The 13,993-nt window shown below is 42.9% G+C and overlaps 1 protein-coding gene across 1 annotated transcript; it reads left to right on the top strand.

Moving 5' to 3' along the window:
• Nucleotides 1-707: 707 nt before the first annotated feature.
• On the top strand, nucleotides 708-3,098 carry LOC137014385 (chromosome partition protein Smc-like). The gene is made up of 6 exons (XM_067378666.1): nucleotides 708-723; nucleotides 817-1,001; nucleotides 1,447-1,601; nucleotides 1,773-2,236; nucleotides 2,374-2,582; nucleotides 2,689-3,098. Exons 1-6 carry the CDS (start codon nucleotides 708-710, stop codon nucleotides 2,896-2,898), a joined length of 1,239 nt encoding a protein of 412 aa, XP_067234767.1. The 3' UTR covers nucleotides 2,899-3,098.
• Nucleotides 3,099-13,993: the final 10,895 nt, after the last annotated feature.

Below are 13,993 nucleotides of genomic sequence, written 5' to 3'. Positions count from 1 at the left end.
ATATTAAGTAGATAAGTAAACTGCATTCAGTAAGTTTGTCTAAAACATGTATTGATATCACAATTGAATACAACAGATTTAAAACATTAATGCCATGATTTTAATATTAATACATGGGAATTCATATATATTCACACTTAACATAACACATTTTATTGCTGTTAATATGTGAGTATTTTTTACATTTTAGTGCTATAAATACATCTATGTTGTATGTTTTTGTGTGTATGAAAACGTAAATAAATGTACGTTTACCACACTTTACGTGAAAACACACATGTGTTCTCATGAGATCACGCTGGCCAGATGTGGGCCGGATCTGGGCAGACACAAAGTTGTTATCTGGGTTCAATAACAAATAATTTATCGGTTTATGCTGGGATGTGTAGGTTGTGGCTAGGCCACATGAAATTTCATGGACGTACAGAAAAATCTATTCATACATTTTTGCAGGCGGGAGTGGGACAGAACAGGAATGTTGCAGGCGGGAACAGGAGAACGTAACATATTTTCATTCTCTCTGAGGGAGGAGACATGGTGGACATATAGTATAAAAGCACCAGATACCTCGTTCTCGCCATCACTTGCTCAAACAAAGGTAAGTGTTTCACTTAATATTTTTATAATAATTTTCAGATATCCTTCTAGTTACAAACAGTATTTTCAATAAAACTGTTCTTCCCATTGCATAGCTAAACCGACTAAGGATGGCTGATAGCAAAAGCAAGTATTATCTTATTTCATCAAACAGATTTGAAAACAATACCAGCCATCATTTTTTAGTCTTTGAAAATATAATTTTTTTTTTTTCACCAGTGGCTGTGACCCAATGGAGCCCAGGGTTTGTAAAAGAGCTTCTCCCTGCTGCCGAGAAGACAGCCCTTCTCTACCAGCTCTCTTACCTGTGCCTGGCCAACTTCCCCAACCTGGAGAGAATCATCCGGAGTCGGGCTGTGGAAACCCAGCTTCTGTTTGGCTCCTCTGATGCAACTATGTTGAAAGTAAGTTTCAGATTTCTCTTGATTTCAGTATTTTCATCTCTGTCACCTAGAAGAAAAAAAAAGAGGGTGAAATCTAGCTAGAGATTAAATTTAGCTAAATTAGTTATGATAGTCTTGCCCTTTACTGAAAATAAATACATAATTTGTCACAATATCTTTTTTTTTTTTTTTTTTTTTACTGATATTTTACATAAAATCTTTAAGAGTTTGTACACATCATCTTGGTTTGATATGCTTATAAATTTTAAATGCATTTCTTACATTTTTCTTTACATTTAAAGTTAAATTATAATAACAAAAGTTAATACAACAGCATTATGAACAGCAAGATTTACCGGACAAATACAGATAATAATAGTTCTGAATGTTTTAGAATGTTTCGTCATCATCATTGTCATTTTTTAAAGTCTGAGATACTTGATCTTGTGTCTCTTCCTTCTCTCAGTGTATTTTGACCAGTCAAAACCTCGTTGAGTCGCTGTTTCCCATGTTGGTGAAAGCTGTGGAGAAAAATAAGGCTATTTTGGCAGTTAAATTCCTAGAGAAAGCACGAGCCTGGATCCAAGACATTATCACTGATGTGGAGAAGATAGTGGAGAAGTAAGAACATTTTCCTCATGAAAACGTTTTTCAGAATTGCTTGAGCAATTGAATTACTCTTCTTCTATAATCCGGCAAAAGTATGAACATGTTTTCAGCTAAACTTTAGTTGCACCAGCCCAATGTTATAAAATGTTAATTTTAGTGCAACATTTCTTCAACATTGTATAGGTATGATTTACACAACAAAGATGTAGCATCGTCCACCAGTGATGTTGTCAAGGAAAAAGATGATACAGATAAAAAGATTACAGTACAAGGCGAGGAGTTGAAGCAGGCTGAAAGTGCACTGAATGAACTGAAATCTCTACACCAAACAACCATAAAAGAGCTTGCTGAAACTGAGAAAAAGATAAACAGCAAAAGCCAAGAGATTCAAGAATTTGCCAGATCCATAACCCAAACAAGTAAAGGCCTCGGCATCTTCTCTGCACTTGTTCCATTCATCGGTATGATTGTTAAAAGCATTTATGATGCTGTTCATGATCCTGAAAATATTGCACAAATGAAGGCTCTTGAAGCTGAATTGAATATCTTAATCTCTGATAAAACTGCTCTGAAACAAAAGGAGTGGCAGACGCAACTCCAGCTCATTGATGGCCAGATGAAGGCTGCCAAAGCCAGGTTTGACAAGAGTGAGTCTGTTTTCTTTTATGTTTAAAGTATACCTATATGAAAAGTCATGCTTATAGTAAGACCGTGCCAAGATTCAAGTGTAGTTTAAGAAGGGAGCGAACGTGTGGCTTGTCGAAACATTTATTCCCCTCTGCAGATTCCATACCCGACCCCATCCATCTAAAAGAAGTTCAGAGTAGCTTGACAAAAATTCAGGCAATTCTGATTCAGCTTAAAAACTTCTGGATGAGTGTTTCTGAAATGCTGGACTACCTGAAAAAAAAGACCTTTGTTGGAGAAGATCTTATTGACGACCTTGCTGACCTAAAAGATGAATTTCTAGAATCAATCGAAACAGCCAAAGAGGTAAAATTCATGTTTACATGATTACAAAAACATTTCCAGTAAGATATTCTAATATATACTAAGGTTTCATCTAAAAGTTTAATGTGTAAATGTTTTAATTCCACAGGCTTGGAGCAGTTTTGGTGCAGGCTGTAAGAAAGCATCTGTCATCTTTAAGCTCCAATCCAAAGATGCCTACAAGTTTCTGGAGGTCAATCCTTCCTCTCTCTCTAAGGAGGAGTGGGAAAAAGAGTATGAAAGTGTAAAGAAACGACTGGAGAATATAGATCCACCAAAAAGTGTGCCATCCTCTGTTACACCTGCTATTTCTAAATAATCAGAGCCCTGACACACACAAGTACATCGTCCTATTTGATTTCTGTCTCATGATGCTGGTAACCTGCTGATGATGTTTAGCCATTTACATACTTGTAAACTGCAGAGTTCTGTATTTTCTTCTACTTAACATCTAAAACATTGTTCAGATATACTCTTCTCCTTATGTATAATGTTTTTATGAGCTTTAGTAAAAATACTCCATGATTTTAATATTAATACATGGGAATTCTTATATATTCACACTTTACATAACACATTTTATTGCTGTTAATACATAAGTATTTTTACATTTTAGTGCTATAAATACATCTATGTTGTACGTTTTTGTGTGTATGAAAACAGGAGTAAAGGTATGTGTGGTAGTACCACACATATACTGTACCTGTAAACTGCAGAGTTCTGTATTTTCTTCATCTTAACATCTAAAACACTGTACATATATATTCTTCTCCTTATGTATAATCTTTTTATGAGCTTTAGTAAAAATACTCTTGATGAATAGATATGAAGGGTTAAAATGAATGGTTTTCAGAATAAAGTTTGATAACATCATTATTGACTTTTGTCTCTGTTTTAAACAATCTTGTCTGATTTTTTTTGTTAATGTTTGAAGCCATAGTTTTAAGTTTCTGCAGCAAATATTTTTTCCATATCAAACTACTTTTGATGTCACTGGTGTCACAAAATTGTCACATTAATACAGGTTACAAAATATTTCCTTGTTTTCTTCTGATAACGAATAAGCTCCCTTATGCAGATGATTTTAACACTACACTGTTAAAAATTTAATGTAATTTTACAGGGAAAAAGATGAAGATTGAAGGATAAAGGGCTGAATTCGGGTCTGTTTCTTACAAACATATGGATTATAAAGATATGAAGTACAGCAAACAAACAAAATTGATGTGATTTGTTAATTTAAGTTGTGCTTTGCTGTATCTTATGGTTGTATTGTCAGTTGCTGCATAGGAGAAAATGCCTTCTAAATATTACAAAATGATTAAACAAATACAGAATTTATTTTCATAAGGTTTCAAATTATAGTCGTGTTTAACATTATGTAATTTTCCGAAATGAGTTTGCAGCACAAACAGAAATGTTATTTTCATATTAAGTAGATAAGTAAACTGCATTCAGTAAGTTTGACTAAAACATGTATTGATATCACAACTGAATACAACAGATTTAAAACATTAATGCCAAGATTTTAATATTAATACATGGGAATTCATATATATTCACACTTAACATAACACATTTCATTGCTGTTAATATGTGAGTATTTTTACATTTTAGTGCTATAAATACATCTATGTTGTATGTTTTTGTGTGTATGAAAACGTAAATAAATGTACGTATACCACACTTTACGTGAAAACACACATGTGTTCTCATGAGATCACGCTGGCCAGATGTGGGCCGGATCTGGGCAGACACAAAGTTGTTATCTGGGTTTAATAACAAATAATTTATCGGTTTATGCTGGGATGTGTAGGTTGTGGCTAGGCCACATGAAATTTCATGGACGTACAGAAAAATCTATTCATACATTTTTGCAGGCGGGAGTGGGACAGAACAGGAATGTTGCAGGCGGGAACAGGAGAACGTAACATATTTTCATTCTCTCTGAGGGAGGAGACATGGTGGACATATAGTATAAAAGCACCAGATACCTCGTTCTCGCCATCACTTGCTCAAACAAAGGTAAGTGTTTCACTTAATATTTTTATAATAATTTTCAGATATCCTTCTAGTTACAAACAGTATTTTCAATAAAACTGTTCTTCCCATTGCATAGCTAAACCGACTAAGGATGGCTGATAGCAAAAGCAAGTATTATCTTATTTCATCAAACAGATTTGAAAACAATACCAGCCATCATTTTTTAGTCTTTGAAAATATAATTTTTTTTTTTTTTTCACCAGTGGCTGTGACCCAATGGAGCCCAGGGTTTGTAAAAGAGCTTCTCCCTGCTGCCGAGAAGACAGTCCTTCTCTACCATCTCTCTTACCTGTGCCTGGCCAACTTCCCCAACCTGGAGAGAATCATCCGGAGTCGGGCTGTGGAAACAGCTGTTTGGCTCCTCTGATGCAACTATGTTGAAAGTAAGTTTCAGATTTCTCTTGATTTCAGTATTTTCATCTCTGTCACCTAGAAGAAAAAGAAAAAAAGGAAAATTTGTGTCAATTCACCAAACAATAAGGGTCTGTAGTGAATAGCATGCCATAGATATACTCTGTTTTTTAGCTAGAGATTAAATTTAGCTAAATTAGTTATGATAGTCTTGCCCTTTACTGAAAATAAATACATAATTTGTCACAATATCAAATTACGGACAGTACTCGAGGGTGCTGCCTGTGCTAACTGTGAGCAATTTCCTATGAAAATGCTCCGTTCTCGTTTGGCCCTCTTCTCGAGGGGAGAGGTGCCACCACCGCTGCCTGGTGGATCCGGCCCTGCTCGTGCTGAGGCTCAGCGGCGATTGTAATCACGGAACTTGCAGGTGGAGCTCGCTGAAGAATTTGAGAGGGGTGTCTATCTTTCTCAAGCTGAAGCGACTGACGAGGAGGCGCTTCTGGCGGATGACGTCGATGTTTTATTTTTAACATCCTCGGACTCAGGAGCGAGTGCTCTCTTGGTCCAAAGCCCCGGAGAACAGAAGATGCCTGCGCGGCATTTTTCGGAGTTGCTGGAGGTTATGGAACGTGCTTCGAGCAGACTGCAGTTGCCCTGGGAGCGCGTGAGGAGGGAACCTGCTCGCAGCAGGTTAGACAATCTTTCTCTCTCTACCCATGGCCCGGCAACTCCGGCGAGGGCCCTACCATCCAGAGCGTTGAAGGTGACGTCACGTTTGAATGGCAGGGCTTACGCCGCTGCAGGTCAGTCTGGTGCGGCGTTGCACACGATGACGTGCTTCTGGCGTACCAGGCTGATCTGCTTACGGATCTTGATCAGGGAGGCGAAGACGCGCTCCGCGGCGTTTAGATCTTGCATCCCGCTCAGACAGCCGGGAGATCCCGTGCCGTCTCAAACCGAGGCTCAGAGGCAGGCCCAGAGGGAAAGTGTCGCCGCTCGTGCGCCTCCTCCTCCTCGGAATAAGTCGCAGAGACGGCGAGATGCTAGAAGGAAGAATCAAGATTTGAGGGAGGTGATCGAGGAGCGGTGCCAGCAGCGCCGGTAATCGATCTCCGCTCTCGCGATGGCTTTTTCTCGCCCTCGCTCCTCCTTCGCCTCCCGGTAGCGTTTGTGACATCTATATGCTGCGGGCTTTACAGTCGGGCTGATGTTGTGGGCCTATGATGGATATATTCCTGACGGCCCGCCGTCTGGCTTGATAGTGAAAGTGCTTTTGGGCTTATGGGACTTTGGTTTTTCCCCTCCGTGTGACGAATCGGGGAGGAATCTGCATTCTACGAGCCGCAGGAGGTAAGCCAGGTCCATTTTTTTTTCATTCTCAATATAGACCTTGCTTTTCCTGTATAGCTTCCCGTGCATATAGTTGTCATCTGTTCATGTTTTTAGGGGTTATTTGGGCAAATAACTGTATGTTAGGCTGACTGTTACAGGCAGGCCCTTTATGGCCGCTTTGTTGTTTAGCGTTGGTGTAGTTTCTCGGCTGATAATGTATATAGCTAGAACTAGCTTTCGCTATTGTCAGTTATGTGTTGGCCGGTTTTTCGGCCACCTAATGCTGTCGCTCACGCTGCTTTCTCCGTGTGTTTGGGAATTTGTAGCCCGAGTGTAGCGTGGTCTACATACAGTCCTTAGCTAGCGGCTAGGCTAGAACTAGGTTAGGTGTATGTTTGTTTACATCCCCCTGTTATGACTATCCCCCTGCGGTTGTATAGTTCCTAGTTCTGGCCTCCTTCTGCGGAAGTTGCTGGCCGTTTTTTGCCCATATTTCCCCTTCATATGTTTATGCAGGCGTGTTCTGTGAGCGTGCTTGTGCTGCCACAGGTTACACCTGTTTTCTATGATAGCAGGCTTTATCCGGCCTCTATATATGAATACGGTGTTGTTGTACTCCCCGGTTAGGGTTTACGTTTCACTGAGTGCATCACCTGTTGGATCGCACACTCAGGGTGAGTGTAGGGAATTTTGTTTACCAGACTTCTCCCGGTAGTTTGCACCACAGCATCTGGGGTTCATTGCTGTTTGATTGTTGGCTATTTGCCCTTTAGCCTCTCTGTATGCAGCTTGTTTGGATACAGCGCTGTTGGTCTACGATGCTGCTTACGCTCACGCTGTTTAGCATATTAACATTGCCTGCTGGAATGTGTATGCCTAGGCTCAGGTTGTGTAGCTAGTTCCCTTAAAATTATCATTTTAGGTTATACTGGCCCTTCCTTGTAGCTAGGGCCCTGTCATGACCACGGGCTGGTGCCACATGGTTCTTTAAGTAGCAGGTCTCTCTTATAGCTTCCTGTTGGCCCAGCTATGCTGGTCGTGTACGGGCATCATTCCATGATGAGTCATACGTTACTCTGTTGTTGCCAGATGTTTATGGAAGTCGTTGGCCCCCGTTGAGGCCTCCTTTCATGTCTTACCTAGCATGTTGGCACAGCTTGTATGGATTTCTGTATGTCTCATCCCCCTTGGGTGTTGTATAAACGCACTAGCTATCGCCGCGCGCTTTTAAAGTTACAGGCCACTTTTAGGCCTTCCTTTGGTAGCATGTCGGAGTTTAGCTTGGTACTCCTCTTGCTGAGAGTAGAACAAAAAAAAAAATGTTTTTACTGAGTAAATTGTGCGTTTAATACCTTTAGCTCTAGTCGAGCTAAAATATTTTCTGTCTATCTAACAGGTTCTATTTTTGCTCCTAGAACGTTAGTGGCCGCTGGCTGATGTTGCATGTGACGGGTAGGCCGTAAAGGCCTCCTGTGGAGCATGCTGACCTTTGACAAACAAAAAGGGATGGTTTCGCCGGCTGGCCGGGTCTCAGGTTGACTATGACCTCCTGTGTAGTCAGTCTGTTTAGCTTGAACCCTGATAACACTGCCACGAGCTGATGCCACATGCCTGCTGGGATTATAGGCCCACGGGGCCTTTCCTTAGCGCATGATGTACTCCTCTTGCTTAAAGAGTAGAAGGTAATTCACCGAGTGCACTGCTCGTTGGTTTGGACGGGCTGTCTCGTGGGCACTTGCAGCTGTTATGTCTTGGTGTTTGCTCCACCTTGATATGCAATAGGGTGTGGCCCTACAGGCCATCCTGGGCTACCGCCATCTGCATTCAGTTCTAGTTCTCTGGTGAACTGTGGTTATGTTGTAGGCCCTTTTCCCGGCCTCCATGACTATGTGCCCGCCTTACAGTCTGTCTGTTAGGTTGAGCTTTGTACTTCCCCTCGGGGTTAACTGCGTAATTGTGCTTAGCTCCCTAAGCTGGTATGGTTGTAGACTTCTATGAAGTCTCCCGTTAGACCGGCCCCCAGGCTGGTTTGTGCTCCCCTGGGTCAGGGGTCTTTAGCACAGAGCCTCCTCAGCACCTTGTTAACGGCTGAGTAGATCCTTTGGATGAGTGGTTGTACCCCCCTCATACGAGGGTCCAGAGCGTTTAGCTGAGTTCCGCTCTCCAGGATGCCCATCTCTGCGTGTGGGTTTGAGTTGCTTACTGCCTTTTCGCAGTTGCTCTTTCCTGCTCTCCTCTCTGGAGTTTGCGCTTGGAGATTCTGTATATCAGACAAGGTTGGCTAGGCCAGATTTAGCTTCGCTGGATCTGGCTAGGCCTCCTTGGTGGCAGCGGGATGAATTTTTCCCCCCGAGTGACTGGCCGAGGTTCCTTTTGTTCCTTGGCCACATTCCCTTAAAGGGATCCCCCTCTTGGGCTGTTGGTTCCAGATGCTCGAGCAGCCATGGTAGGCTTTTTTCAGAAGGCCTCTTTTAGGCTAAGCTTGGGCTGTTGGCCGTAGGGAATGCTGTCACTGACAGCCTTGGAGTTCTGCCCCCGGTTTTTCCCTGGAACTGCCGGATGTGTGTCCAGACATTTGGACTGGCATTCTCCTCTAGCATGGCGGCATGGGTATATTGTTCCCCATAGCGCAGTCAGCGCAGAGTTGAGTTCCCTTTCGAAAGGGAACGTCTCAGGTTACGTATGTAACCATGGTTCCCTGAGAACAGGGAACGAGACTCTGCGCTTTCATGCCATGCTGCGGGATGCCTGCTACAGTCGCTCAAAGACAAGAAGATGTCCGATGTTTCCCCAGGCGCTCCCTTTATACGTCACGGTTCACGCCGTTTGACGTGACAGGCTGTCGCCGGCCAATAGGATTGGAGTGTGATGATTTTTGGCATTTCGAGCACGGGTCACGGAGGACGTTCCCCATAGCGCAGTCAGCGCAGAGTCTCGTTCCCTGTTCTCAGGGAACCATGGTTACATACGTAACCTGAGACGTTTTCCGAATAAAGTTTGATAACATCATTATTGACTTTTGTCTTTGATTTAAACAATCTTGTCTGATTTTTTTTTTAATGTTTGAAGCCATGGTTTTAAGATTCTGCAGCAAATATTTTCTTTCTTCTCAAACTACTTTTGATGTCACTGGTTACACAAAAATTGTCACATTAATACAGGTTACAAAATATTTCCTTGTTTTCTTCTGATAATGAATAAGCTCCCTTATGCAGATGATTTAAACACTGCACTGTTAAAATAAATTACTGTAATTTCACAGGGAATTATTACATTATTACATTAAAATGCTGTAATTTATTATAATTTACTGTATATTTAATGCAACTCAGTTGCCAGGAGTTTCCTGTAATTTCACATGACAAAATTACAATTTAACATTGTAATTCAATTTACTGTATATATCCTGTTATTTGTAAATGTTACAATAAAATACTGTTAAATAATAATAAAAAAATAAATATTTGTCAGTCACCAGCTCCAGCACTACGTTTCCCAGCACCCCTTCTGTTCTGCACCTGCACTTCATCATCATCACCCGCACCTGAAGACACTCACCGTCATTATCCCTCATCAGCACTCCCTTTATAAACAGTCACCTTCCTGACCCTGTTAGACCTTGCCGGGCTTTTTTTTACAGTATAATAATTGATTGTACAGTTATTTACTGTAATCTACAGGTTGTTACTGTAAAGATACCATGCACCAAATAAAACTTGTGTTACCTCATTTCATTTGCAGAAACCAACTGCCTCAGACTGCCATTTAAATTTAATAGCTAACTTTAATTATATGCTAATAACATATGCACATTATAACTACGAACGCATTTCTTTAGAATAAAAAAAACAAAACAAACAACAACAACTTAAATAAAAAGATTTTCACTGCAACAGCAACTACAAAGTCATCACCTGTTAATTAAAACAACATGCAGCATATCACCAATGTCACTTGTTCTTCTCCTGAACTTATTTAGACACACACAGATATCAAAAATCAGCACATCAGTCTCAACAATGGTGGTAATAAAGCTGCATAATTTATTCATGCTGCAGTGCATGCTGGGAGTTTTGTACAATGCTGGCATCCAGCATGCATTGCAACATTAAACTTTTGGATGTCAACATTGTAGAGATTCATATTCTGATTGTTGATGTCTCTGCTGTGCAAGTTTTGCAGAAACTCAAAATATTTTATGCACTATAAGACTCATATATTCTCCTAAATAACTGAAAGGTTGCTGGTTCTTATGCTGTTGAATCACAGATATAGTATAATCAATAAAGATAAAATACCCATTAAAAGACTAAACACTGAAAAAGATCAGTGAATTAAACAAGTCCAAGATGATTACAGCATCATCACAACAGCCAAAAAACCTGACCAACTTTATGGTTGGCTTTTTTTGCCATATCAAGAAACACTCAGTTACAGCAGCCAGAGAAAGATAATGGAAAAGAGTCAAGAGCCCAACTAAAGCAGACACTGATCTCCATGATGGTGACTGTAAACTTCAATACATTTTTATTTTCAATAAAACATCAACATCCATATCTGTTAATTCTCAACAAGAACTTCTGTACATGTATGAAAGAAATAATGTCAAACTGGTTTGTGAACTGGTTTGACACTCAGTGTGGCTGAAGTCAGTTGTAGTTTTTGTGTTTCTGCTCATCTCTTTTTAGGCTACGTCTACACTAATCCGGATATATTTGAAAACTGAGTTTTCGTCTAAAAACGCTCCGCGTCCACACTATCATGTTTTCCAAAAGTTGTTCATCCACACTGAAACGTATGAAAACGCTTACATCCCCCTACTGCGCATGAGTAAAGCTTCGACCTGCGTCATTACCACTAGCCGTTTATTTACTTTCCGGCTCTTTGAAACTTTGAGGCAATGTTGAGGAAAGGCACTGAGTTTTTTTAAATGGACCGACAGTGTGGTGGAGTTGTTGCTGCGAGTAACACAGGAGTATAAAGTGGCCAAAGCAAGCGAGAATGTAGACTGGGAGATGTGTCTTGGCTGAATTGGTCATATGACTGCATCACATCCCTTGTGAAAAAAAAAGTGCACTTTAGTATACTTTTATAAAGTGTACTTATTGCAAAAATAATATATAATAAATAATAATATACTTTAAAAGAACACTGTTATGATATGCTGGTGTAGAGATGAGGCTGATACGGATTTCCACAATTAACATCGAACTTTAATCAAACAAAGGCAAGGAACGCCAACATACAAAGTAAATAACATTCAGAACGGACAAGGAGTGAAGGGAGTGAGTGCTAACAATAGAGTCCAGGTGCATGTGATCCGTGATAAGGAGCTGACGAGGGAAGTGAGTGCAGGTGTGGAAACAGGAGGATACTGGGAAATGGAGTCCAGGGGAACAAGGGATCTGTAACAGTACCTCCCCCTCCCGGTAGGCGCGTCCTCGCGCCGTAGATGTAACAACCGGGAGGGGGGCGGGCGCCCTGGAGACCTCAAACCGGAGCAGGGGGAGGAGTAGACTGGAGTGGAGGTCTCCAGGGCAGGTCCAAAAACCATGGCGGATCAGGAGCCGTGGGCAGCCATGGTGGGTCAGGGGCCGAAGGCAGCCATGGCGGGTCAGGAGCCGAAGGCGGCCATGGCGGGTCAGGGGCTGAAGGCAGCCATGGCGGGTCAGGTGCAGCGGGCAGCCATGGCGGGTCAGGTGCAGCGGGCAGACATGCAGCGGGCAGACATGGCGGGTCAGGTGCAGCGGCCAGACATGGCGGGTCAGATGCAGCGGGCAGACATGGCGGGTCAGGGACCGAAGGCTTCATGCCGTTGTGCCCAGACGGCGCTGAAGGACCGGCGGGAGATGGCGGAACCAGCGGCTCCGTCGACCGAAGCGCAGCCGGGGCTCCAGAAGGCCGCAGTTGAACACAGACGACAGACAACAAAGTGAACACCAGGGGGAGTGAGGAAGCCAACTGGAGCTGAGGGACGGAGCGAAGACGGAGGAGTGCAGTCCAGAGGGGAGGGCAGGCTGACGAGGGACCAAGGTGTGAACGGGGGCAGGATGGAGACTTGTGAGGCTGGAGGACTGATGGGCAACGGTGGAGCAGAGGGAGGTTGGAGCCAGGGTGTAGGTAATCGCCCAGAGGTCCGAGGTGGAGATCTGGGCGAAGGGGCTTGAGGTGGAGGTTCAGTGCAAACACAAATGGATGGAGGTGGGAGAGGGAGGCAGGGAGGGAAAACAGTCTTTGGGCTGGAGGGTTCAGAAACACAGTTCATAGGAGCTGCTTGCTCGGCGGCGGAGACTGGCGCTGCTTGCTCGGCGGCGGAGACTGGCGCTGCTTGCTCGGCGGCGGAGACTGGCGCTGCTTGCTCGGCGGCGGAGACTGGCGCTGCTTGCTCGGCGGCGGAGACTGGAGAATTTGGCTCGGCGGAGACTGGAGAACTTGGGCGGCTTGTGTGAGGCTGGAAGAGGTGCCCAGTCCATCCCTTCATACATAATTAAAATGCCATAAGGACGGGAGCCGGCTCTGGAGATACTGGAGCCGGCTCTGGAGATACTGGAGCCGGCTCTGGAGATACTGGAGCCGGCTCTGGAGATACTGGAGCCGGCTCTGGAGATACTGGAGCCGGCTCTGGAGATACTGGAGCCGGCTCTGGAGATACTGGAGCCGGCTCTGGAGATACTGGAGCCGCTTTCTTCCTCCTCCTCCGCTTACTGGGCCCAGTAGAGGAATATGGGTCCAGCATGGGGCAGGCAGGGAGTTTGCTGGAAGGGTATGCGGAGGAAGACGGAGGTTGACTGACTGGCCCGGCCAACCGTGTTTCTGGATGGACTGGACGACAACACTTATCCTGAACCCTATCCACGAAGAATTTGGAGCCATTTAAACACAAAATTAAATTGATAGTTTCGCTTAAGGAGAAACAAAAAAACAGGTTCATCAAAACGGATAGTGTCGTCATCCAATCCATCCAAAAACAGGGAGATTAAAACTGCTTCAGGCCAGTCAGACAAATAAGCAAGCTCAACGAACTCCTCCACATACCTCTCCAGCGAACGTCCTACCTGCAGGAGCCCGATAAGGCGATCGCTGTCAGGGTGAGAGGCGTTGGAGGAGCTGGATCCAGGGAGCTGAAGAAAGTCTCCATTTTTTTTTTTCTCCTGTGGAAATCCAACGTGTTTGGTCTGTTCTTCTGTTATGATATGCTGGTGTAGAGATGAGGCTGATAAGGATTTCCACAATTAACATCGAACTTTAATCAAACAAAGCTAAGGAACGCCAACATACACAGTAAATAACATTCAGAACGGACAAGGAGTGAAGGGAGTGAGTGTCATATAAAGGGAGTGCTAACAATAGAGTCCAGGTGCAGGTGATCCGTGATGATAAGGAGCTGACGAGGGAAGTGAGTGCAGGTGTGGAAACAGGAGGATACTGGGAAATGGAGTCCAGGGGAACAAGGGATCTGTAACAAACACACTTAAGTGTGAATTAAATGTAATGTTTTCATCGCTTAAGTGCATTATATCTGTGCTTAATTTCAAATATATCACATATTAAGTTCATATTAAATGCAATAAATTGAACTTAACAGTGATTTTTTTGAACAACTTAAGTGGTACTTTAATACAACTTTATGACAACCTTCGTAATTGCTTCTAGTACCTTTATAATATAGTTGAAGTGCACTGCCC

Source organism: Chanodichthys erythropterus, chromosome 23 (genome assembly GCF_024489055.1).
Source record: "Chanodichthys erythropterus isolate Z2021 chromosome 23, ASM2448905v1, whole genome shotgun sequence".
Taxonomy (NCBI): domain Eukaryota; kingdom Metazoa; phylum Chordata; class Actinopteri; order Cypriniformes; family Xenocyprididae; genus Chanodichthys; species Chanodichthys erythropterus.
This window is presented reverse-complemented; position numbering and strand designations above follow the sequence as displayed.

Coding starts and splice junctions, on each gene's coding strand:
- LOC137014385 (XM_067378666.1), top strand. Junction 2,237..2,373: donor CAAAGCCAGGTTTGACAAGA/GTGAGTCTGTTT, acceptor TCCCCTCTGCAG/ATTCCATACCCGACCCCATC. Junction 2,583..2,688: donor CAATCGAAACAGCCAAAGAG/GTAAAATTCATG, acceptor TTAATTCCACAG/GCTTGGAGCAGTTTTGGTGC.